This window comes from Primulina huaijiensis, chromosome 2 (assembly GCF_012295235.1).
Source record: "Primulina huaijiensis isolate GDHJ02 chromosome 2, ASM1229523v2, whole genome shotgun sequence".
NCBI classification, from domain to species: Eukaryota; Viridiplantae; Streptophyta; class Magnoliopsida; order Lamiales; family Gesneriaceae; genus Primulina; species Primulina huaijiensis.
Window position 1 is genome coordinate 23,942,828 of NC_133307.1, and position 23,349 is coordinate 23,966,176.

General features: G+C 35.3%; 4 protein-coding genes and 1 pseudogene across 7 annotated transcripts; 3 read left to right on the forward strand and 2 right to left on the reverse strand.

Annotated features, from left to right (window-relative positions):
* The first annotated feature begins 408 nt into the window (after positions 1-408).
* LOC140957725 (transcription termination factor MTERF5, chloroplastic-like) lies at positions 409-2,453 on the forward strand (annotated as a pseudogene).
* A 2,516-nt stretch (positions 2,454-4,969) lies between these two features.
* LOC140960350 (sister chromatid cohesion 1 protein 2-like) lies at positions 4,970-8,115 on the forward strand. Its single transcript, XM_073418601.1, has 11 exons — positions 4,970-5,032; positions 5,112-5,155; positions 5,276-5,328; positions 5,412-5,815; positions 6,250-6,367; positions 6,615-6,751; positions 6,827-7,125; positions 7,265-7,301; positions 7,417-7,438; positions 7,522-7,654; positions 7,923-8,115. The coding sequence occupies exons 1-11, from the start codon at positions 5,023-5,025 to the stop codon at positions 8,022-8,024; spliced, it is 1,359 nt and encodes a 452-aa protein (XP_073274702.1). The 5' UTR covers positions 4,970-5,022; the 3' UTR covers positions 8,025-8,115.
* Positions 8,116-8,280: 165 nt separating this feature from the next.
* LOC140970763 (uncharacterized) lies at positions 8,281-10,315 on the reverse strand. The gene has a single exon (XM_073432656.1). The coding sequence runs from the start codon at positions 10,279-10,281 to the stop codon at positions 8,581-8,583; it is 1,701 nt and encodes a 566-aa protein (XP_073288757.1). The 5' UTR covers positions 10,282-10,315; the 3' UTR covers positions 8,281-8,580.
* A 996-nt stretch (positions 10,316-11,311) lies between these two features.
* Positions 11,312-14,656, reverse strand: LOC140970766 (glyceraldehyde-3-phosphate dehydrogenase, cytosolic). Its single transcript, XM_073432661.1, has 11 exons — positions 14,405-14,656; positions 14,191-14,291; positions 13,651-13,766; positions 13,475-13,574; positions 13,152-13,298; positions 13,005-13,065; positions 12,671-12,768; positions 12,257-12,399; positions 12,059-12,142; positions 11,693-11,782; positions 11,312-11,579 (listed from the first exon to the last, which is right to left on the reverse strand). The coding sequence occupies exons 1-11, from the start codon at positions 14,430-14,432 to the stop codon at positions 11,534-11,536; spliced, it is 1,014 nt and encodes a 337-aa protein (XP_073288762.1). The 5' UTR covers positions 14,433-14,656; the 3' UTR covers positions 11,312-11,533.
* Positions 14,657-18,203: 3,547 nt separating this feature from the next.
* Positions 18,204-22,894, forward strand: LOC140970764 (serine/threonine protein phosphatase 2A 57 kDa regulatory subunit B' theta isoform-like). 4 transcript variants are annotated; one of them, XM_073432659.1, is made up of 4 exons: positions 18,204-18,549; positions 18,890-19,035; positions 19,137-20,353; positions 22,327-22,894. In XM_073432659.1, exons 3-4 carry the CDS (start codon positions 19,139-19,141, stop codon positions 22,684-22,686), a joined length of 1,575 nt encoding a protein of 524 aa, XP_073288760.1. In that variant the 5' UTR covers positions 18,204-18,549; positions 18,890-19,035; positions 19,137-19,138; the 3' UTR covers positions 22,687-22,894. The 4 variants fall into 4 exon arrangements, with proteins under 4 accessions (XP_073288760.1, XP_073288761.1, XP_073288759.1 ...); XM_073432660.1 differs by lacking the exon at positions 18,890-19,035; XM_073432658.1 differs by having other exon boundaries at positions 18,205-18,564; positions 18,895-20,353.
* Positions 22,895-23,349: the final 455 nt, after the last annotated feature.

Below are 23,349 nucleotides of genomic sequence, written 5' to 3' on the forward strand. Positions count from 1 at the left end.
TTCTTTGCTTCTCTGTATTATATTTGTGGGTTATGGTTTTTGGGTTGTATTGTAAATGTTTGTTATGTTAATAAGAACAGAGCAGGATTTTGTTTTTGTTTTGCTCATTGTAGATTCTTGATATAATGTCACTTAGAGTTTTGGATTTTTTTTGGAATTTCTGAAAGATTTGATGTCAGTATACTCCTGTGGATGGGTTGATGCGATGTTTTGGATAGTATGGGACTTGCACTCCTTTTACCCTTTCTTTTATAGTTTATGTTTCGCGCTATAGTGGCTGCGATGGTAGAAATAGTGGTTGCACAGCTTCTTTTTAATTTAAGTACCAGCAAGATGAAGAAGATAAAGAAAGAACTGGAATTTTTGTGAAATGTTAATCTCTGGACTCTCTGGGCAACTTGGGTGACCATGGCCTCGATTAGAATTATATCTCTATGGAACAAAAATTCAGATATAATTAAGTGGAATCGTCCCACCAATTTTAGCATAGGCTTTTCTGTCAGGTACTCGCGAAACTTCATGTTCAGGGTGAAGTGATGTAGATGATCTGCAGTAGTGTTGCCAGTACTCTGAAAGAAATAAATTCTGAGGAAAATTTTCCGCGTTTGATATTGTTTGCTGAAGCTTTTTCCTCACTTAAATTAAGACCAATTAGGTCTGGAATGAAAATCCACTAAATCAAGCATCCCTCCTGGCTCCTGCTGGAAACTAGAGAGAAAAGCTTGCCACCTAAAAATGATTTTCTCCTGTCTTTGTTTAAAGCTTTAAAAATTTGCAACACTGTTGTAAAGCCAGATAGTTCGAACTGACAATTTGAGCATCTTATAGTTATCTTAGATTGATGGCATCAGTTTAACTATCTTTACCCCCTGCAGGACTGAAGTCATAGGTCCTCAAAAGCTTTTCTTTTCTCGAGCAAAATTTGGTGAGATGTTATTATCATTATTGGCATGCAGGTATTCTCCATCTTTGTAATATAACATTATCAGATCTCTTTTGTTTGGAAGCTGAATCAGGGGTGGATGGATCATTTAGCGCAAGGGTAGTGCCTCAAACCTTGTTAGCAGCCGAAAAGGAAGAAGCAAAAGCTGTATTGACCTTATTCTTGAAGAAAGTAGGTTTAAGCAGTGTACTGGCAGCAAGAACCATAAACAAGTCGGATGGTTTTATTGATCACCTGCTGTTGCAGCTTCACTCAGTTCACAAGTCTCGCTACTTCGTGGGTTCGGTTTCTTGTTTCTGGTTCTCTCTATGCACTCTTGGAACTTATTATCTTGCTGTAATTGTTTTGTAAAGGCTTTTTATATTGCTGCTTCAGGTCGGGAACTCACAACTCTTGAGATCAGGGACGCTCTTAACCGTACCTCGAGACACTCCTCGAGGAGTGTGGATCGATTTTGGTAGAGTTTGTTGAAAACTTTCCGAACCCTCCAGTTCCTGTCGAGAAAAAAGCAAAAGAAAGTGTTAAGAAACAACCCGTGGTAGAAACTTCTGCTAATCAGTTTCTTCATCTATTTCTACTCTCAACTCTAAGAAGTTAAAAGCCCTGGCTTGAGTTAGTGACATTAGCCCAACACAGGGAAGCTTTCATTCGCACATTGTCTACCTTTTAGAGCTTGGTATGGAACTCGAATCAATCAGAGAAGTGATGCGCAAATTCCCAGCATCGCTTACTATAGTTTGGATGGTAAAATCAAGCCGGTTGTTGAATTTCTTCTCGATCTGGGTGTGCCAAAAGTAGACATCACCAGCATCCTGAGCAAAAGACATCAACTGTCTGGAATTAGCCTCACAGAAAATTTGATTCCCACCAGCTAATATCTCGAGGAACTTGGCTTCGACAAGACGCAATGGGCAAAAGTAATATACCACTTCTCACCTACAGCAGATCAAAACTTAAATCGATTTTGGATTTTAATCAATTTTGGATTTTCTTTATGAGAAGGGCCTCTCGGCTGAGAACTTAGGTAAGCTTATTACTCGCTGCATGAATATTATAAGTTATAGGTGGAAAAAAACTACGCCCCACGGCCGAGTATTTCGAGTCTTTGGAGGTTAATTTAGCACTTCTTCTCCAACGATCTTCGACATTTGTGATATTGCGGTATGGGACGTTGTATACTTTTAGCTTGTCGGATAACTTGATACCAAAGTGGGAGTTTTTTGTGACTATGGTGTACCCAAAGTCCGATCTAATCAAATTTCCGCAATATTTCGGTTACACTTTAGAAGCTAGGATCAAACCTAGGTATGAGATTATGAAGAAACATAGAATCAAGCTGCTTCAGAAAATGGTTAATGAATAGGTTATTTCTGCATGTGAGTTAGCTTTGTATATTTTGTCTGATGTATGGATGCTACATTTGCACTGATAGTCGGGATGGTGAGTTTTTGTGTTGTGCGCTTAGTCGAAAATTTTAAGGTTTATGCTTCAATACATGTGCATGCACTGTCCCTTGATAGCTTTGGTAGAAATTCCTCTAAAATATGTCTGAATTCTCGGGTTTGATAATTTAGAATACGAATCAAATATATTTATTGATAATATGTAAGCAAGCTCGATTAGTTTGCATCGCTATCAGATCACAATATTCTCAAATAAAATTGCTAAATTAATTTACTTGAAAATATGTAGTAAATAATTTCATCCGTTTTACGTAAGTAATTAACCGGTAATGATTCGAATTTCATGTTTGATACATTATAAATATATATTTGTCTGCATATTTGTAACAGTATGAAATCAATATAGATAACATCTTTGAATTCGTGTTGATTTTGTATATCATATTTCATCCGTTTTACGTAAGTAATTAATTGGTAAAGATTTGAATTCATGTTTAATACAATATAAAGATATATTTGTCTACATATTTGTAACGGTATGAAATCAATATAGATAACATCTTTAAATTCGTGTTGATTTCATATATCATATAATTAATCATTACATATTTAATATTTATATATTGAAAGACATTTTTTAAAATATAAAAGGAGAAATTAAATGAAGGTTGGAAGATATATACAGATGTCCATTTGTGGAATTACAGAAAGCAGCATTCGAGAAAGAGGATAAGTTCAATTTTTGTGCAAAGAATACTTGAATGTCGGTAAAATCATGCGGTGAAAAACTGTAAAAGACGATTTTACCCTCCGAGTTAATTATTGGCATTTGGCAGGAAATTTTGGAACACTGATATTCCAGCCAATTATTTGAGCTAGTGTCCCCAAGATAGAAAGTATTTTTATATATAAAACGAGGTTTAAAAGATAATAAATTAGTTAAAATATAAATGCAAAAATAATTATATATTCTAAAATAGGATTTTTTTAGAAGAAGAAGAAAAATTCAACAATAATGTTATATAATGATAATTTTAAATAAGATTTAATAAATTAGAGAGTTATCTATACTATCTATACTATATCTATACTTGTATACTATATTATTAAGTGTAAGTGGGTTACAAAAACTGTTTTTGGAGGACACCAAAATTTCTTCTTTTTTTACCCTCCTCTTCAACACCACATATAAATTATAATAATTCCAACCACGTCAATCCTACGTCTGAAATCTTCCCAAAAAATGAAAGTCCTAATCGTACAAACACATTTGAAAACTTCTCAATTTAAAAAAATCTTACGGTTAGTATTTTTAAAGCAAAAAACATTTCTTTTTTCTACCATAATATTATTATATTTTTTTTATTGAAATTAAGTTTAATAGAGAAATATATTTTTTCTCATACACAACAATGTGTACGAACACACTAATTATAATATTCATATCAAATTACAAATGTCAAATATTCATTTTATAAATTGATTAAACAATATTTCAAATATCTAATATTATGTTACACACGAAGAAGATAAACTTCGTTAGATGGGCATAATCGTCATTTCGGGTTCATGCTGGAAATCACACGATCTTCCATTCCTTTGCCAAACTTACTTCGCACTCTTCAGAACCTCGACAGTTTTTCTTCCATTTCTCGTTTAAAAGAGTCTTCAAATGCACTCGAAAAGTTGCACCGAGTAGCGAAAAAGCGAACCAATAAGCTGACAGAGGAAGAAGAAGCATGTTTTATTCGCACTTACTGCTCTCAAAGAAGGGGGCTCTGGGAATCGTTTGGGTGGCTGCTCATTGTCACAAAAGGCTAAAGAAGAACGAAGTGAAGCGGACTGATATTTCTTCTTCCGTGGGTCTGTCTCTATTTATATATGTTTCTTTTATTCCTTGCCTTTCCGCTCTTTTGTGTTTTATTGGAAGTTGACCCGAAAAAAGAGTTTTTTTACGTGTTAAGAATGTTTTACATGCTTCCCTTTTGTTCTGATCGATCGGTTTTAGATTATTATCCTATTTTTGGCATCAAAGAATGGTTCGTTCAGGAAGCTATTGTTAATGAGAATTTGGAACTTTTCTATTTTAAATGTGGATTGTTGAAGAATGGTTCCTTGTACCGGAGTATTGAAGGTGTTTTAAATATATTTAAGACATTCATCCGTAAATGGAAAGCTTATTATGATTTTTCCTAATTGGAATGCTTGCCTTTAAAAATCAGATTGCTTCTGCATTTTTATCTGATGAGTACATGCTTGGATTTTGTCAGAGAAAATTCTGCTTGATGAAGTTCCTGTGGTCACACATCGAATCTTGGCCTATCTTCTTCTGGGTGTCGTGAGGATTTATTCAAAGAAAGTTGAATATCTATTCCATGATTGTCATGATGTACTGTCAAAACTCCATGAGTTTAAAATTAGCAAACGAGCATGTGACGTTAGTATTAGCGTCTCAAGAACACATAAACGTGCTATTGCCTGGCCCAAAAGATTTGAACTTGACGCCTTTGACCTGGAAGTTTCGGGAGATAAAGAACTAGGAGGGTGAGCTCTATGCGTTCTATTCTATATTCAATCAAATCCTTTATTTTCATTGCACATTTGTTCCTTTGTCTTCTATATAACAATTGACTTGTGCTGCTATGCAGTGGAAATGTGAAATCTCGTGAAGAATTAATGCTTGCAGGTATTGTGTTTCTCTGCTTCTGTTATGTTAGTTTGTGAATTATATTTGGTATGATGTATTCCTTTTTCTGATTTATCAGATGGACGAATCAATGTTGGAAGTTCAGATGGTTTTCGCTGTAAGGTATTCCGATCAATGGTTTCATAATATAGAAAAATGAGTCCTATATTTTTTCAACTTGTTTAAATTGTAGCTTGGAAGAGTTTTACAACTTGTTCTGTTGATCTGTTGCATCAATTACAGGGCAAGACATTATATTCTGAAGCTTATTCCACGGCTAGCACTCCACCAAGAGAGTAAGTATTTTAAATTCAAGTATTTCTTGTCATAATAATCAACAGGACATTGAATGAAGTTATTGAAATCATGTATCTTGTAGTGTGTTGTCTCTTCATGATGCGGACCCTGATTCGTTTGGGAGTCCTTTCCATACTATGAATGACTCTGGAACGAACCTGGATTTGTTTCGTGGAACTCTATTTCCGTTAGAAGATCACCTGGATCCTATGGTGTTGGATGACGCAGAAAAACAACAAATTAATGATTCTGTTACGACTCCATTACATGATGTGATTGATTCAATAGCAAGTTTTGAGAAGCTTCACGAGCTTGGATCGAGCTTCCAATTGGATGAACCACGTGACTTAAATGTGTTGGTTAACGAAGAACATCCAGTTGATGGCATGAACTCTCTGGAAGTAATCAATGCAGAGAGCAAAGAATGTCAAAGAAATTACCCTGTCTCAATTACTGTTGATGTAACTCCAGATTCAAAGCTTCCAGGTGATAATATTTTATTCCACTTTAAATTCATATTTTGATCTTGGCAAGAGCGGACCCAGGATCTCTGTGAAAGGGAGGTGGAACTTGAAATTTTAGAAAAATCACACAAAAAAATTGACAAAAAAATCAATTTTTTTGTTTGATTGTGGGTGACTGCCAATTTTTAGAAAAATAACAAAGTTAGGTCCACCTCTAAGCTTCTGGGTTTATATTTTGTTTGTAAAATCAAATGTGTCGCATATAAACTTTGTATGCCGTAAGCTTTTCAGCATGATGTTTAGCTGTGGATGTGATATGGTACATACTGAAATTCTCGTTTGTTTCCATTATTGTGTGCCAAGCCTGTTTAAACATCAAATTCTGATCGATGAGATGCAACTATGTACTGATTTCTAAGATCTCTTACTCAAATTGTTTCACAATTTTGTTTTTAGAAGGAGGTGTCGGCACACCGGAGGTTGGAAATGTCAAAACTCCTGCTCCAAAGGAGCGTGCAAAGATTCTGAAGAAGAGGAAAATGTTGTTTGATGAAACCACAGTACTGGCCAATAAGTATGTGATCACAACTGGTGAACTTCCATGTATTCTTTGAGGCTTTAATTAATGCTGAAACCTTGGAATTTCAGCACCCGTTTTGTTTTACATACATCACAACTCATGCCAGGACAGATGTAATTGACGTGATTGGGATTGTTTTCGAGATAGCATTTTGTTTGTTCTGTTTTGATTTGGATTGTACTCTAAAGGCTGGTCATGCTGAATCGTAGGGATGATTAATTTACTACTTCCAAAATTGTAGGGTGTATAAAAGCTGGATATCTGATCCGAGCAATTTAATATGCAAAAGAAGGAAAGTTCCCCATACTATTTTACATGCCTGGAGAACTCGCAAACTTTCCAGCATGTCACAGAGTATCTTGGAGCCTTTGATTCCCCGTGAGTTCACTTTGTCTCTTCTGCTGCAACAATTGGATTTTGCTACTTTTTTTCTTAAACGTCATATCTGCACAGGTATCTCGGTAAATCTTGATTCTTTTGAAAGCAAAAGGAAGATTTACAAAGAACCAGTTGAACTTTTAGAATTGCCATCAATTCAAGACGTCGCCAATTCTCCGGTGATGCTTAGTTCCCGGGAACAAATTCCACTTGCTCTTACGGCACCTGTTATTCATTTGACACCATTGATATCAAACGAGACTGAAGCAGTTGCTGATTCAGACATCTTGGAACCCAAATTCTCACTCGAAATCTTGGAGAATAGGCCAGATTCAAGTGGAGGAAAGGAATTGGAAATGCTGTTGAGGGATGAGGTATAAAATTGTTTCAGTATTTCAGGTCTGCATACAATGATTTCTACTTATGTCGCAATTTAATTTTAGGTTTATTTGATACCCTTTTCTGTGTTTACTTGACTTAATAAAACTTTTACAGCTATCATATTTTTATCAGGAGGCAGGTTCATCCGGAGAAGATAGCGGGGAAAAAAGTAAGCAAACAAGAGTTTATTCACTTGATGTCGTTGCTAGTGGAGTTTATATTTTTCCCTTGTGTCAAAAGCCTTTTTTCTTAGGCGTCTTACTGATTTTATATTCTGATTTCAGATAAATATGCTGCAAGAACGAGGTAAGATGGACAGCTTTTCTGTTTTTCAAAAGATATGTAAATTATGTTAGAATCAAATTTGATGGATCTCTTTTCCTGTGCAGAATGACCGGAAGATATCTGTATAAGAACTTCCTATACAAAAAGAGACAGAAACATGATGAAGTCGTGGATTTATCAGAGATACTGAGTCAAAAAACCAAGAAAAAAAGTGCAAGGCTATTCTACGAAATACTGGTATTATCCTTAGTTTCTCATTTAAGTCTTAATCCTGCCATGGTCCTTATCTTGTAGTGAGTTTGTGATTGTCTTCTTATATTTGTCGGTATTTCAATCAATTTGAGATTATTGAAGTTTCAAACCAAGGAGATGGAGTAATTGATTTACTCCATGCAGAAAATAAGAGCTCTACTATCTTCTACTGTCTGGTTCTGCAGTAAATTAAGAAAATAAGAGCTCTTCTATCTTCTACTGTTTTAAGTTCGGACCCGTGCTGGGTTGGCAGGTATTGAAAATGGAGAACTGCATAGATGTGAGACAGGACACCCCCTATGGCGATATTCTACTCCTTGAGAGCCCCAAGCTGAAGCAGATTTATGAATCTTGAAGAGAGTTAACCTTTCGGTAAATGACTTGTGACAGTTCATTCACTTGTGGTTCTAGGATATTTATTTTGTTAATGGATGTGAATAGAATTTACGAGACCTCCGCCTTTTCTTTTCTTTTTTACTTTTTTTAACCAAATAGTCTCGGTGTTTCAGTCAAGAAACATTAGTTTACAGCTCTGGTCCTCGGTCCTCAAGAGTCGAACAGGACCTTAGCCACTTGGGAGGCAGAATAAAAATAAGCAAAACATAAAGATATGAAATTATATTTGTGTATAATATCAGAGATTTATAAATTTACAAAATTTACAGAACTACAAGATGGCACTTTTACAATCTCTATAAACCGGGGAACCGTGCGACAAATCGTAAAGAATTTGATCCCATAACGTGGAATTGAAGAGCTATATTATACGTCTGACTTGTGCACGTAGCAATCTTTCCAACTATATATCTCCACAATCGTGACATTACCAAAGAAGAACCTCAGTAAGGCAGCAAAATCAAGAAAACTGTGAAAGCCTCGGAATTCTTGCTATGGCCATCAGCGACAAGAAATTAAGAGATGCTTGAAGCAACTACCAGAGACAAGTTTTTCTTAAAAACCATTCTAAAGTGTTCCAACTCCTTGTCCATCAAAGCATTGGCACCTCCCTCCAAAGGAGATACGGTTTCAAAAGATTGATTTCTTTCCTCATTCTCGCCCACTACCAATTTGAAACCTTCTGGCTCACATTTAAATTTCATTATTCGATTGCTTAAACATTGGAGAGACTGCTGCACTGCAACAGATATCCGCAAAATTGTACAGAGGATTACAAATTTTTTCTTTGCCTCTTTACTAGATCCCTCGAGATCGTCACTTTTCGGGAATTTCTTTCTGTGATATCTAACTAGCAGACCAATTTTCTTGATCTCTTCCTCAGAATAACCATAGAGCTGATCTCCATTCACTATAATTCGATAAGAATGTTTATGGTAACCCTTCTTGCCAGCATGTAATCCAATATTGTGGAGCAAACTAGCAGATTCAAGGTACTCGAGATCTTTGTCATCCAATGCCACTGAAAAGTCAGAATCAAGAGGCTCATTCAATTTCCTCAAACCTTCAAATATCTCCCTCGAAATGCAAGCACACACATTAGCTGCCTGAATCCTTTTCTTATTGTTGAACCTCGAAGAAAGCTTAGCAACTGATCTCCATCTGGCATTAGCATTCAAATCAAAACCATGTAAAACTTGTCCCAACATCTCTGTAATCACACCTTCGCCTAGCGCATACCCTGATACCTCCATTTCATCAATCCCAACCATTTCAAAAATCTCATCCAATAAAATTGCTCCCGCCGATATAAATGCTTCCCGATCCTTGAAGAAACCTATCCTCTTCACTTTCCCCTCCATTTCCTTTTCTTCTTCACACAAACTCTCCACCAAAGATTTCAACTCCTCTTTATTAAACTTCCACTCCCTTTTAACAAAGTCCTCGATCAAGCCAACATTTTCCCCAACCGTGCGCGTATACCCTTTAAAAACAGCCTTCTCGATCGCTTTAATTGTACCGGAAGCACCAATCACCATATCTATTTTGAAATTCTTGATTTTCTCGATCAAGCCACAGCTTTGCACCTCGGTCTGAATGTGTTTTCTCATTGAGATTATATCAGTGAACTCTTGAGTCAAAGTTACATGTCCTAATCTTAATGATTTGGAAAATAGAATATTACCCTGGAGCCCTACTGCAAATTCAGTCGAGCCACCGCCGATATCAATAATTAAAACCGTAGAGGTGAAAACGGGAAAGAACTGGAGGATACCGAGATAAATGAGGCGAGCCTCTTGGATTCCGGAGATAATTTCAACATCCAAGTTTAGGGTTCCGCGAACACTGGAAATAAACTGGGATTTATTCGACGCTTCGCGCACGGCAGAAGTAGCTACGAGGCGAAGATTGGAGGGAGGGAGCTGGTAAGAGTTAAGGAACTTTTGGAATCTGTGGAGAGCGGATAGTGATCGCTCGATGGAGGCGGCGGAGATGGTGGCGGGAGCGGAGGTGGATGTTGTATCAAGTCCAAGGACGACGGGCTCTTTGAGGTGGTCGTGGGCTAGGAAAAGGCCGGAGGAGGGTTCGGCACGGACGATGGTTAATTTGAAGGAGTTGGTACCAATATCCACGGCGGCAAAGAGGTTATTTCGGACCGCAGCGCTAGTGGCGATGGCTGGTGGCGGTGAGATTGAGGCTAACATTTTTTCTTCCATATAATTACGTTATAATCTTTTATCCACATATTTCAACCATCATCATTATTATTATTTTGAATACATATATTGTGAGACGATTTCACGAATCTTTATATATGAAACGGGTCAGACTTAACGATATTTATAATAAAAAGTAATACTTTTTCATGAACTATCCAAATAAAAAGATCTGTCTTACAAAATAAGACTCATGAGATCGTTTCACCCAAATTTTTGTTTTTTTTAGTATTAAATAATTTATTTTAATACAAAAATTCCCGAGGAGTCTTCCCGGATGAAAATCGACGTCTGGTTCTGAAAGAATATTCCGGGCTCCACAAGGCACGCTTTATTTTTTAACATAAAAAAGGATAAAATCATATTTTATAAAAAATTTAATATATATTTACATATCATTAATCATATCCCAAGGATCGCTATTTCTTTTAAAAATATATGCATTCAATCTATCAAATAGTTCAATTTATGGATGTTAATAACTGATAAGTATAGCTTTGCATTAAAAATTTTAAAATAATTTTTAATTTTAATTTGTATATACGCTCATGAGTTTTTTAGTTTGTAAATGTGATCCAAACTATAGTTTAGCTTTTAAATACTTTTCAAATTTGTTTATATCTAAATTCGTGGGTTTTCATAATCAAACCTCATTGAATCAATTTATTGTTAATCTTTCTAAAAAAAATGGAGCATAAAATTCAGGAAGAAATTAGTTTATTAGGTTCAAAAAAATTATATTATTCTAGCAATATTTTATAAATTCCTATTACTCACATATTAAATATATATTAGAACATAAACTTAAATATATATTAGAACATAAACTTTTGTAAAACAGTCTCATAAATTAATTTTTTAATTTAATATCTCTTATTTGAATATTTTATACAAAAAATATTATTTATTATTATAAATATGAGCATTAAGATATTATCGATCTTCAAACAATAAAAGGAGCGAGTATCTAAGCTGATTAAAAACCAATTAATTTGTTTCCATTCAGTATTCCGAAAGGAAAACACCAATCTTATGGCAAATAAGACACAAATTAGAACAACAGAATTAGAAGTCCAAAACAATCTCAAATTGCTAAATTAATACTGTTCAACAAATGCTAACACCGGGAAAAAAAACAGAAAAGGAAAGTCCCTCAGAAACTCAATTATTCCGAAACATAACTCCGCTGTATCTGATCAAAATGGAGAGATGTAGAAAATCAATGTAAAACTCCTCCTTCCTTCAAACAGGATCAAGCAGACTTTGCCATGTGCCGAACCAAGTCAATCACACGGTTGCTGTGACAGTACATTACATCAGTATTGCATCCAACATATAGATAGGCGTACGTTCGAATAAACATGAAAAAAAGAAAGAAAAAAGACCATCTTTTCTTCATGATATAGCATACCTGTAACCCCATTCGTTGTCATACCAAGAAACGACTTTCACAAAGTTTCCGTTGAGGGCGATTCCGGCCTTGGCATCAAATATGCTCGACCTATATTACAAATCCAATTCATAACATATGTGGCGGCGTCAAATAACAAATAGAGGGGGTGAAAAGATTAAAGACTTTCAGAAAATTATGCACCTACTTGGGGAAATAACTAAGGGAAAGGGTGAGTAAATAATATAATTAATTTTACAAGAGAAGAACCAAAGACAACGACCAAGTTTCTAGGAATTCGAGATCTAGTAGGCTTAACTTCGAACAACGTGGCTCAAAGCTAAAAAGAAACTAATAAATCATTAGCAAAACAACCCGAGTCCTTACCTGCAATCACCAACAAAGTCAGTAGACACCACATCATCTTCTGTGTATCCAAGGATACCCTTCAACTTTCCCTCAGACTCCGCCCTATAAAACAGTTAAATATCAGTGTATATTATATATTAGATGCTAAATAAATGGAATGAAGCCTTCTTTAAAAATCATGAGGAATTTGGTATCACAAGATTGAAGAATTATTACTTGATAGCAGCTTTAATTTCATCATAGGAGGCTGCTTTTTCGAGCCTTGCAGTTAGGTCAACCACTGAAACATCAACAGTCGGAACACGGAAAGCCATCCCGGTAAGCTTCCCATTCAGGGCAGGAAGCACTTTCCCAACGGCCTGTGCACATAAATTAAATAAAGAATATAACATAATGTAATACCCACCAATAAGTATTAAGGAACATTAGACCAGTTGGAAAAAGATTTTCATCGCATTCAAGCATTCATACAGGTGCGAGTGCATGCAACTGCTGGCACATGTAGCTTTTCAGTTTTGCAACAAACAGTATTTGCTAATATTTATAGGGCCAAATATGGAATCCTGAACATTCGAGTTAGAAGATGATCCCATCGATTAAATTATGTAAATAGAAATTCATGGTACGTACCTTTGCAGCTCCAGTACTACTAGGAATAATGTTGAATGAAGCAGCTCTTCCACCTCTCCAGTCCTTCATTGACGGACCATCAACTGTCTTCTGTGTTGCTGAAGACCATAGGACAGATTGTCAAGGACCATTCCAATCCATGTAAAAAGGTCAAGTTCAAGCCATAAGGAAGTAAAAACTCCTCATGTAGCATACAGTATCATATTTCCTGATGGATCCAAAATATGTTTATTTTCATCTAAAGATATATGCTGAACACGGGATGTTACTTTCCGATGTAGCACAGACTAAGCCATGTTAAAACCGAGAAAACTTTAGAAATAGATATGCTTACCCGTAATTGAGTGGACAGTTGTCATCAGCCCCTCAACAATGCCAAACTTATCATTAAGAACCTGTGGCATAGAAATCACGATACATTTGAATATATGAAAGTTATTACTGCATAATTTTAGCTGGAAAAATTAGGTTAAAAATAGACCTTAGCTAGTGGGGCTAGACAGTTGGTAGTGCAGCTAGCATTAGATACAATGTCAATATCTGGTTTGTAATCTTTCTCATTGACACCCACAACGAACATGGGAGCATCCTTACTTGGGGCAGAAATTACCACTTTCTTGGCACCTCCCTGAGAATCAGATAGGAGACCAAAAACACATCACAAAATAGTCTACACTGTAAGTACTCTATGACCCGAAATGAAGATGAAACATGGCATGCTAGTTCAATAAATCAAAACGGTGGGAAATTAGACTGCCTTGGACTATGGTAGCTAGAAAATAATGATTGTGTTACAAGACAAACCTTCAAATGAGCAGCAGCCTTGTCCTTGTCAGTGAAAACACCTGTAGACTCCACAACATATTCGGCTCCAGCTTCACCCCAGGGGATTTCCTCTGGGTTTCTATTCGCAAAAAAAAAATTACATAGTATAAAGGATGATAAAAATGATACCAACAACTAAAAAGTAATATAAGTACCTCGCACCAAAAACAGTCACTGGCTTGTCACCAAAGAGAAGGGTCTTTGAATCCTTGACGGTGAGTTCATGCTTTTTCCATTGACCATGAACACTGTCGTATTTGAACATATATGTCTATACTCCCAAAAAACCAGTGGTGGTCAGATAGCACATACAAACAACATTTGGAAAAAAAAAAACTTCAATCATACTTTTCCCTCAACAAGAACGATTCATAATCCAAATAAAACTCTATATAAGAATCATTCATATTTGACCGTACTCTACAAACATTTATTTATTGTTTTTCAATAGCTTTTAAATATTGTACAGAAAGGGGTAAACAGAACACCAAATAACCATTTCAACCAAACATATCAACTATGATACTTCAAATGATATCAGAGATCTAGCTGTCATATAAATCATTGAATCACATAAATGTCATATCCACGTATACCACCACAGATCCCACCATTTTACGACCTCGATCACGAGCGTAATGCCATAAGAGAGAGAAAACGGAATTTTAAAAAAAAAAGAAAAAGGAGGAGGATACCATGTAATCGGTGGTAATAAATGGATCATTAACAGCGACAAGCTCAACGTCATCACTCTGCAGTGCAACTCTAGCCACCAGTCGTCCAATCCTTCCAAATCCTGAAAATAAACACCAGATCACATGGTATTCAAAAAATGTTATCTTAAAACGTAAAAATGAAGTAAGATTTCCTCCTACAAATCTAACAAAAAAAACAGCATATTAACATTACCATTGATTCCAATCTTGATTTTGGCCATGATGAATACGAGATCTAGTGAACAAAAACGAAAAACTAGATTTTTTTTAGGAGTGGAGAGTGTATAAGAGTAAAGCGGCGTTGGAGATGGAAAATGTAGAATGGGCTTTGATAGTGTATATATTTATAGTTTGGAGGAGGAATAAGGGCAACGGAGATCGTTAAGATCTAGAAGCGTGAGGCGGAATTATCGGTGCTGAAATTTGGTGGTTCCATCCCCCAATGCCAAAACGACAACCTCGGAGTGCATGGGGGGAACTGGTGCCACGTGGACAGTGCAGTTTATTCATTTNTTAATGATAGTTTTATAATTGATTAAAAAAATATAAATAAAAATGTACGCTAAATCTTCGTTTATTATTATTATTATTTTAAAATTTACTTAATCAGAAGTTATATTTTCTTAATTTCATCTCTAAATAAAATTAAATTATAATGAAATTGTTTTAGATCGATTGCTAAAGATTTCAAAAAATATATTTTCATCGTTCTTCAATTATCATGATTCGTGAATGTCGTTTACAATGCGTATACAGCCAAAATAGATTATTCTTAATGTGAGAGATTTCATTTCTATTATTATTGGATTAAGTTTCAACCCAATAGAGAGAATCTTGATAGGTTTGGGACAACGATAATTCTCATAATTGTATATTAAATTTGAGACAACTTTTATAATTGTCAATTCACCTTTCTTTTCGTATTTGTCAAATTACCCATTTTTGATAACACACATGCAATATTACCCATTCTTTTACAAATTTATTATAAATGTACCTATGTTCCATACAATGTTCTACGAACTAATTATAAAAATCGATGAAATACATTTTTTTTTAAAAAAATCAACTTTATAAACACGCAACACATGAAAAAACTTTTAAAAAAAACTTTAAAAGTCAATTACATTAACACTCGTAAGAATATAAATTTCATCATCCAACAATAACATATGATGTTGTCTGGGTCGAGGGGACCCAATCTCATCCATTTTTTTTAATCTCTACTTGCTAACATAAAATAGATATTTATTTCTTTCGATAAATGAAAATATGGTATGACATGTGATTTCTAAAGGAAAAAGTTTGACCTGATGGGATGAACTCAAGTCAGAGGATATGCACACACTCAAGTCAGTATGAGGAACTAAGTAAAGAGAGAATTTATTGAATGTAGTAAATGCAATATCTCATGTTCCAAACGAATGATCGAACATGTGTATTAATAGGAGAGAAGATGATTTCGATTGCAGTACATGTACATTGTTCTTGGTTAGACATCTATTAATATGCTGCCTTCTGTAGGCGTGACGTCCCATATTGTTTCTGGTATTGTCATGCTAATGATTATGTGACCCATACTTATGGGCCTCACTTTCATCTTTTCATGGTCGGTCTGAGCAGGAAAGAACCGACCTAGACGGGTTCATGTCGGTGACTGGGTAAGGTAAGCCCGGGTCGTATGGCTTGGAAACATGGAGGGAAACAAACCCATCGATTACCCGTGGAGAGGCTCTACGATCACTTAATTTAATCTTTTCGGATACCCTGCTTTGTCTGCTCATGAAAGACTCCAAAGTGCTGCAAGTGCCCGAGATTCTAATGGCTTCCCTACCTGGACATACACCTTTTCCACCTGGGTAGTATCATTCAACCATGTATTGCATGACCAAGAATATGAGCTTGGGCTTGCATGAGTTCATAGTGGTCTGATATGATTTTCAAGTTGTTGCATACCAGGTGTTGTATTTCATAAAAATTGGGGGCGGTTTCGGTGCGAGCCGTGAGAGCGGTACCAACCCAATCCCGGGGAACAGTGAGAAGCTTCATAGGGTCTTTCTGTCCAGGTGCAGGTAGTCCGACAATTCTAGTTACACTATGTGGATCGTTTATTCGGCTTCCGGTCTTCCTCAGTATCCATCTATAAAGATGGTAAGAGCCCAATAGTTAAGAATAACAAGTTTTTCATTACATAAAATAGAATAACCGCTTTCCAGATTGGGTAAAAGTACAAAACGAGAAATAGATAAAGATTATTTTTATTTTATCTATTTCACTTAATTAATTTTATATTTATACTTAAAAAATAGTATCTAAAAATGAAATAGTATGGAAATGCATTATTATTTTGAATTAACGAATTCAGAATAAAGGGGCCCGGGCAACAAAGATAAGATCCCGCTTCAGGTATTATTTCCTGACGTTCCGTATATGAGCCTCTTCTTGACTTCCCGAGACCAACTCTGCATTGATCTTGTTTTGATCATCTCTTCTTGTTCAAGTAGAAGTATAATCGGGCCTTTCCAAGTCATCAGCAGGTAAATTCATGAATTTAACCTGACAAATATGAGCAATTTCGTCATAAGAAAATTTTTCTATTAATCTCGATTAAAAGACAACAAACAATTTATAGCTACAAAAGTTTAAAATAAATCAGATATTAAAGCAATTTGCATGTATATAACCATGGGAAGATAACAGATAAAGCAAATTTTAATTAATTGGTGTCATCGTTTTTATATAAATTATAAAAAATTGACTTCTGTTGTTTTTAACAAAAAATTAAAAAGAAAAATTATAACGGGAAAGAAATGAATAACTCTATTTATGCTACATCAGGTGAAACTTTATATAAGAAAAACTCAAACAAAAATATTTAGAAATCCATGAGAAGATCGATCGATATTTTTGTGTTAAAAAATAGCGAACACATGATGTGATGTAAGCATGGATTGAACCATCCATCCATCCAGGGGCGAAGGTACAGCCCTTTGTACCTGGGCTTTAGCTCGAGTGATCCAAATTTTTTTCAAAAAATTTATATGTAAATTTTTGTATAATTTTGGATAAATTTGATATTAGCTCGGGTAGATCAATTTAAAATATTAAAGGACGTTAGAGTTTAAAATTATAGCCTGGATAGCGTCAGATTCCTGACTCCGTCACTGCATCCATCCAAATATTTGATGTAACCATGATATTTAATTTATTTAACACGTAACTAGCTAGCTTGTATATTAGTCAGTCAAAAATATTAAATATACTTGTATCAAACAATCTTAATTATTTTATATTAATTCGGTGGAGCAAATATCAAGCAAGTCTGGTTAATATTCTCGTTCTGAAAATTATTTGATATTAGGAATGAGCTTTGCTCATAACATCAATATCAATATTTATGAAAGAATAATACAAAATCATGAACTCATATATCTCAATTGCTGAATTATTAAATGTACAAAGAAAAACAAATTTAGATGTAGATTTCGATTTCACGTCACTGACAAATCAATCATTCAACTGTATCAAGTTGAGCTCACCACTTCTTGTTGGTGACAAAAAAAATTTTAATTTTAAATCATTATATTATTAATATATTTATTATATTTTATTAAAATTGAAGATATGATATTAATCATGTAAAAAAGATATCAATTTTTTCTTTCAACTTTACCCTTATATGATATTAATATTACACTTTTGTTTTTTGTTTTTGTTTTTAATTTTAACACACACTTTTATTTTTTTATTTTTATTTTATTTTAATAATCCAAATATTAATTTAGTCCATTCAATATTTTTCAAATTTCAAACGATAAAAAAGATTTTACATACACATTGAATGTATATAGTAACTAGTATTACTTTATTATCTTACATAGTATATCAAAAGCTTTTTAAAATAAATTTAATTAATTAATACACACAGCCTAGAAACTTTTTGCTTCTTGCTCTCCCTTTCCTTGCATCCCATTTGCGGGGCCAATTTTCATATTTCCATCACGGACACAACTCACAAAAGACTTTCTTTTTATTATAGCCCCCTTGCTTTTTTCTTTGCTTTATTTATTTTTGTCTATCAAAATAATGTGCGTGCATCCATAATCCATAATTTTTGCAATCCTTTTCTACACACTTGTACATGTGAAGTTTGAAACGGAGGTGCGTGGGTGATTATACTGTTTTGGGTTCTGCGTTTTACTGCTTTGATAGGTACTTTTTTTATGGGGGAGTTCCGATGAAGAATGTCGACTGGGTTTTCTAGATCACGCCCAGATCTTGACGCTTTCCGATATGGCTGGATAGTTGGGAATTTTGGGGAAAAGAGGGAAATTTGAGGTGAGCTCTAATCTCGTGACCTTTTCTTTGATTAATTTTTTAGGCGATTGTAAGTCAAAGTTGTGGGATTTCCCTTCATATTATCTTTTGGGTAAATTTATTAGCTTCCTCATCTGGGCTGTAAACTGGTTGGTATAAAATTGACATGAAATCCTGTTCAAGTATCAGCGTACCTTCTTTTCAGATGGGTGGATTTTGTGCAATAGTTATCTCCTTTATAGGGTTTGGTTAATTTTTTGCTTGTGCTTCAAAATTTGATAAAAGAACAACCTGGCTTATGTTGCGTGGGCTTAGCTTATATCAATTCAGTTTTTTTTTTACGTCCCTTTTATTCTCACAGATGAGATGCCCTTAGCTGGTAATAGCAGAAGCACAAAGATCCAGCATGTTTACTTTTGTCGGTGGAGAAGATAGCCGTATAGATGCCTGCATCCTTGATAAAAGGATATAGTCATTGAAATTTGTTTAACGATCCGTTTCCTGAATGTAACATATGTTTTTTTATTCGGTAGATTACCATTTTAGTTGAATTGTAACAAAGTTTGAGCTTACTTGAAGAGTATTGTATTTTCTCACTTTAATTTAAGGTATGATTAAAAATATTCTCAATAGACTTCCACGAAAACAAGCCAAGTTAGCTGAGAATCGGGATGGAGGATCCTCTACTTCATCGTCAAATGCTTCTGCTTCTTCCAGAAGCAATTATGCTGCAGGTTCGCGGTCAGGCAATTCAAGTGCTACATTTTTTCAAGGGACCAATTCAACTTCAAGTTCTGGTGTAGTTTCTGGAAGTAAGCTCTATGACCCCCTGAACACAAAGGTAAATGGAACCGGCAGGGCTGTGCCATATGAGGCACTTCCTAGTTTTAGAGATGTACAAAATGCAGAGAAGCAAAACTTGTTTATTAAAAAGTTGAACTTGTGTTGTGTACTATTTGACTTCACTGAACCTGCTAAGAATATGAAAGAAAAAGACATCAAGCGGCAGACATTGACAGAGCTTGTTGACTATGTGACTTCACCCAATGGGAAGTTTAGTGAAACAGTTATGCAAGAGATCGTGAAATTGGTATCCATAAATTTGTTTCGGACACTCTCTAATCAGTGTCGTGAAAACAAAGTTGTAGAGGCCTTTGATGTGGAAGACGATGAGCCCTTAATGGATCCTGCATGGCCCCATCTGCAGCTCGTCTATGAATTCCTTCTCAGGTTTGTGGCTTCACCAGAGACAGATGCCAAGCTGGCAAAGCGCTACATTGATCACTCATTTGTTCTGAAGTTACTTGATCTATTTGATTCAGAAGATCCCAGAGAAAGAGAGTATCTAAAAACCGTCATGCACCGCATATATGGGAAGTTCATGGTGCATCGTCCATTCATAAGGAAATCAATTAATAATATATTCTACCGCTTTATTTTTGAAACGGAGAAGCATAATGGCATCGCACAAATGTTAGAAATTTTGGGCAGCATTATAAATGGATTTGCATTGCCTTTGAAAGAAGAACACAAACTTTTCCTTGTTCGGGTGTTAATTCCTCTTCACAAGCCAAAGTGCATACCAATGTATCATCAGCAGCTGTCTTACTGCATCACACAGTTTGTGGAAAAGGACTGCAAACTTGCTGATACTGTCATACGAGGCCTGTTGAAATATTGGCCGATCACAAACAGTTCAAAGGAGGTTATGTTCTTGGGTGAACTAGAGGAAGTATTGGAAGCTACTCAACCTCCAGAGTTCCAGCGCTGTATGGTTCCATTGTTTCGGCGGATTGGTCGATGCTTGAGCAGCTTACATTTTCAGGTTTGCCAAAAATTTCTCTTAACCTTTTATTTTCATTTACCGCTTACAATTAATTATGACATGTCGGTTTTAAGACCATGATAATCTGCTGCCTTAAGGGTATCAGTTCATTTTTTGCATATTTATTACGCTAAGTCCCATTTTGTCCACAGATACATGTGAGTTTCGCCATTATAATACCTAGTTTATGCTGATATTCCATGAAGCATTAATGGGATGTTCTTGTGATTAAATGTAGTAGTAGATACAATTTTCTCGATCCATTGGTTTTATTCTCATTCAGGGATTACAACATAGCACATGTCAGTTTGCTGCCATCATTCTCCACTATTTCAAGCCCGACGTCTAAAGGACCCCCTAGTGTTTTTATGATACAGCTCTAGTTCTGTTACTGTGCCCATCTTGTGAAATGAGTTTTAACTAGCGTAAATATATTCCCCGAGGCATTATTTGGATGAATTTTGACCAAGTAGGATGTTTTTATACTTGGTTTTTTTATATCTTCCTTTTATCAAGTGTCAAGCTTCCCTGTCTGTCATGTAATTTTTCTGAACTGTGTATTAACAACCAATGAGGACTAGTTCTGGTAGATTAATCTGAGATTCTGAACTACAAGGTTCTGAGTCCGAGCACGATCTTCCTTTTATCAAGTGTCAAGCTTCCCTGTCTGTCATGTAATTTTTCTGAACTGTGTATTAACAACCAATGAGGACTAGTTCTGGTAGATTAATCTGAGATTCTGAACTACAAGGTTCTGAGTCCGAGCATGGGCTCTTTTTCTGTAGCTATATAACCGATTCTAAAGTGAGGTCAGTTTCTTTCTAACAAACGGGCCATTCCTTATCTTAAGTTCTACTGATTGCCTTTTTTCAGATTCATGTTTAATTGCTTATATGCACAATGGAACATTCACTAAGATTGCATTTGGATTGGTGAATTTCAAACATGTGGATTTCAAATATATTTAGATATATTTTTCTTGATACTGTGAAGCAAGATCATAAACTTCAAATCCATCTCTTGTATGTTTATATAGCGTTTCATGTTAATTATAATTAATTTTAAGTTCACCCAATAATGAAGTTATTTGAGATCCATTCAATTTTGTGTTACTAACATGTATAAGTAAGGTGTGAATTTAAGATGTGTTAAGAATAAATCTATGATCAAAATCCATGGATTTCAAATCGATCTCCCCCAAATGCTGCAACCTAAAAAATTTTGTTTGAGGTCAAGTTGTTCGTCGCAAACTCCATACGAGTATGTCTATAGTGATATATAATGTCCTTTTTTATTCCGTCAAGAATGTGATCTTTCATTTTCTTGTGCATGGAATTCTTTAAACAAGAATGGAGAGAATAAACTTTGTTGATTTGTACTTGGGATAGAGAAGTTTTATTGTACTGCATGGTGGAACTACAATTGAAGTAGTGTTTCAAGGGTAGCAAAATCTAGTAATTTAGTATTATGAAAATGAATTGTGAGAACAGATAAGTAGTGTTTCGTAGTTGTCAAGGATGCTTACTAGCAAGTTGTGGAACTAGTATTCATTGTGTTTCGTAGTTGTCAAGGATGCCTACTAGCAAGTTGTGGAACTAGTATTCATTGTTGAAGCCTCACTATGAGGGAATCTCGAACTTTTGTTTCAATGTTTAACAAGAAAATTACTCACAAAAATAGCTGCTCCAGAAGAATATAAGACAGTTGGAAAACTATGGCTTTGTCATGCTGCATCCTTTTGTTAGAGCATCCAGTAATATAAATCTTAGATATGACTTTGAACAGCAGCCAAATGTTTCAGTCATTTACAGAAGAAATCTGAGCAGTAGGGGAAAAAATCTTGAATATTTAATGTTTACTTCAGTTCTATTACACTGGAGAAGATATAATGCCAAGTTTGAGCAGAAGATTTAAAATGCATCAAAGATAGTCCTCCATTTGGAATCAAGCTGATTGGATTCTTGATATTGCAGGTGGCGGAGAGGGCTCTATTTTTATGGAAGAATGATCATATCGAGAACCTGATTAAACAAAATCGTCAAGTAATACTTCCGATAATCTTCCCTTCCTTGGAGAAGAATTCAAGAAGCCACTGGAACCAGGCAGTCCAGAGCATGACGCAAAATGTCCGCAAACTCTTCTCTGATGTGGATCTAGAACTTTTCGACGAGTGTTTACTGAAATTCCAAGAAGATGAAGCAAGGAAAGAAGAGATTAAGCTGAAACGTGTAGCGGTATGGAAACGCCTGGAAGAAACATCTGCGGTAAAAACTTCAGCTAATGAAGCCGTGCTAGTTCCTCTCAGGACAAATACTAAAATGCCATCTGGATAGAGACCTGTGTTTGAGTTTCTTGCTGTGGCTCGACTTTCTTGTGCCTATTTCCGACCAAGAATGTATGGGTATCATGGGATCAAAGGTGGATTGATGACCCTGCAGGAATTGGGTATTTTCTTTGTTGCCTATTGTCTTATGCAGCCCTTTGAAGGACACGACATGGGGTGTGATCATTCTCGGGCTAACACAGTAACAGAATCACGCGGATAAACAAAATTAGGTGGGTAGCCTGTAGGGTCGTGACTGCATGCTACATGCAAAATATTTTTTTTAGTGAATTGGCATTTTCTTTGCTAGTTTGCAAGAATTCTGTTTTGCTGGTTTATGTAGTTGTATTTGAAATGGGCTTTTGATTTGTGTACTCTAATCAGCAATTATAAATTTGAGGATATAATGTATCTCATCATACAAGCGAAGGAACGATAGGTCGATAGCCTTTCTCTATTTTTTGATTTTTTATGTTTATACTTTATATATACTTCTGAAAACTTTAGTTTCGTTTTTTGTTTCATTCGTGTTAAAAAATTTATATCTTATCCTCTAAAGTACAATGTTTCGGCTCCAAAATCTGTTAACATCAAACGCTTATTATTGATCAATGTATAATATTATTTTCTTGTATTTGCAGTCGGATATATCTACTTGAGTGTTAATGGATTA

Coding starts and splice junctions, on each gene's coding strand:
- LOC140960350 (XM_073418601.1), top strand. Junction 5,156..5,275: donor CAGATGGTTTTCGCTGTAAG/GTATTCCGATCA, acceptor CATCAATTACAG/GGCAAGACATTATATTCTGA. Junction 7,655..7,922: donor GGCTATTCTACGAAATACTG/GTATTATCCTTA, acceptor CTGGGTTGGCAG/GTATTGAAAATGGAGAACTG.
- LOC140970763 (XM_073432656.1), bottom strand. CDS start 10,281: ATGGAAGAAAAAATGTTAGCCTCAATCTCACCGCCACCAGCCATCGCC.
- LOC140970766 (XM_073432661.1), bottom strand. CDS start 14,432: ATGGCCAAAATCAAGATTGGAATCAATG. Junction 13,066..13,151: donor GTCTAGCCCCACTAGCTAAG/GTCTATTTTTAA, acceptor TCTATGCCACAG/GTTCTTAATGATAAGTTTGG. Junction 11,580..11,692: donor GACAACGAATGGGGTTACAG/GTATGCTATATC, acceptor GTACTGTCACAG/CAACCGTGTGATTGACTTGG.
- LOC140970764 (XM_073432659.1), top strand. CDS start 19,139: ATGATTAAAAATATTCTCAATAGACTTCCACGAAAACAAGCCAAGTTA. Junction 20,354..22,326: donor TGAGCAGCTTACATTTTCAG/GTTTGCCAAAAA, acceptor TTGATATTGCAG/GTGGCGGAGAGGGCTCTATT.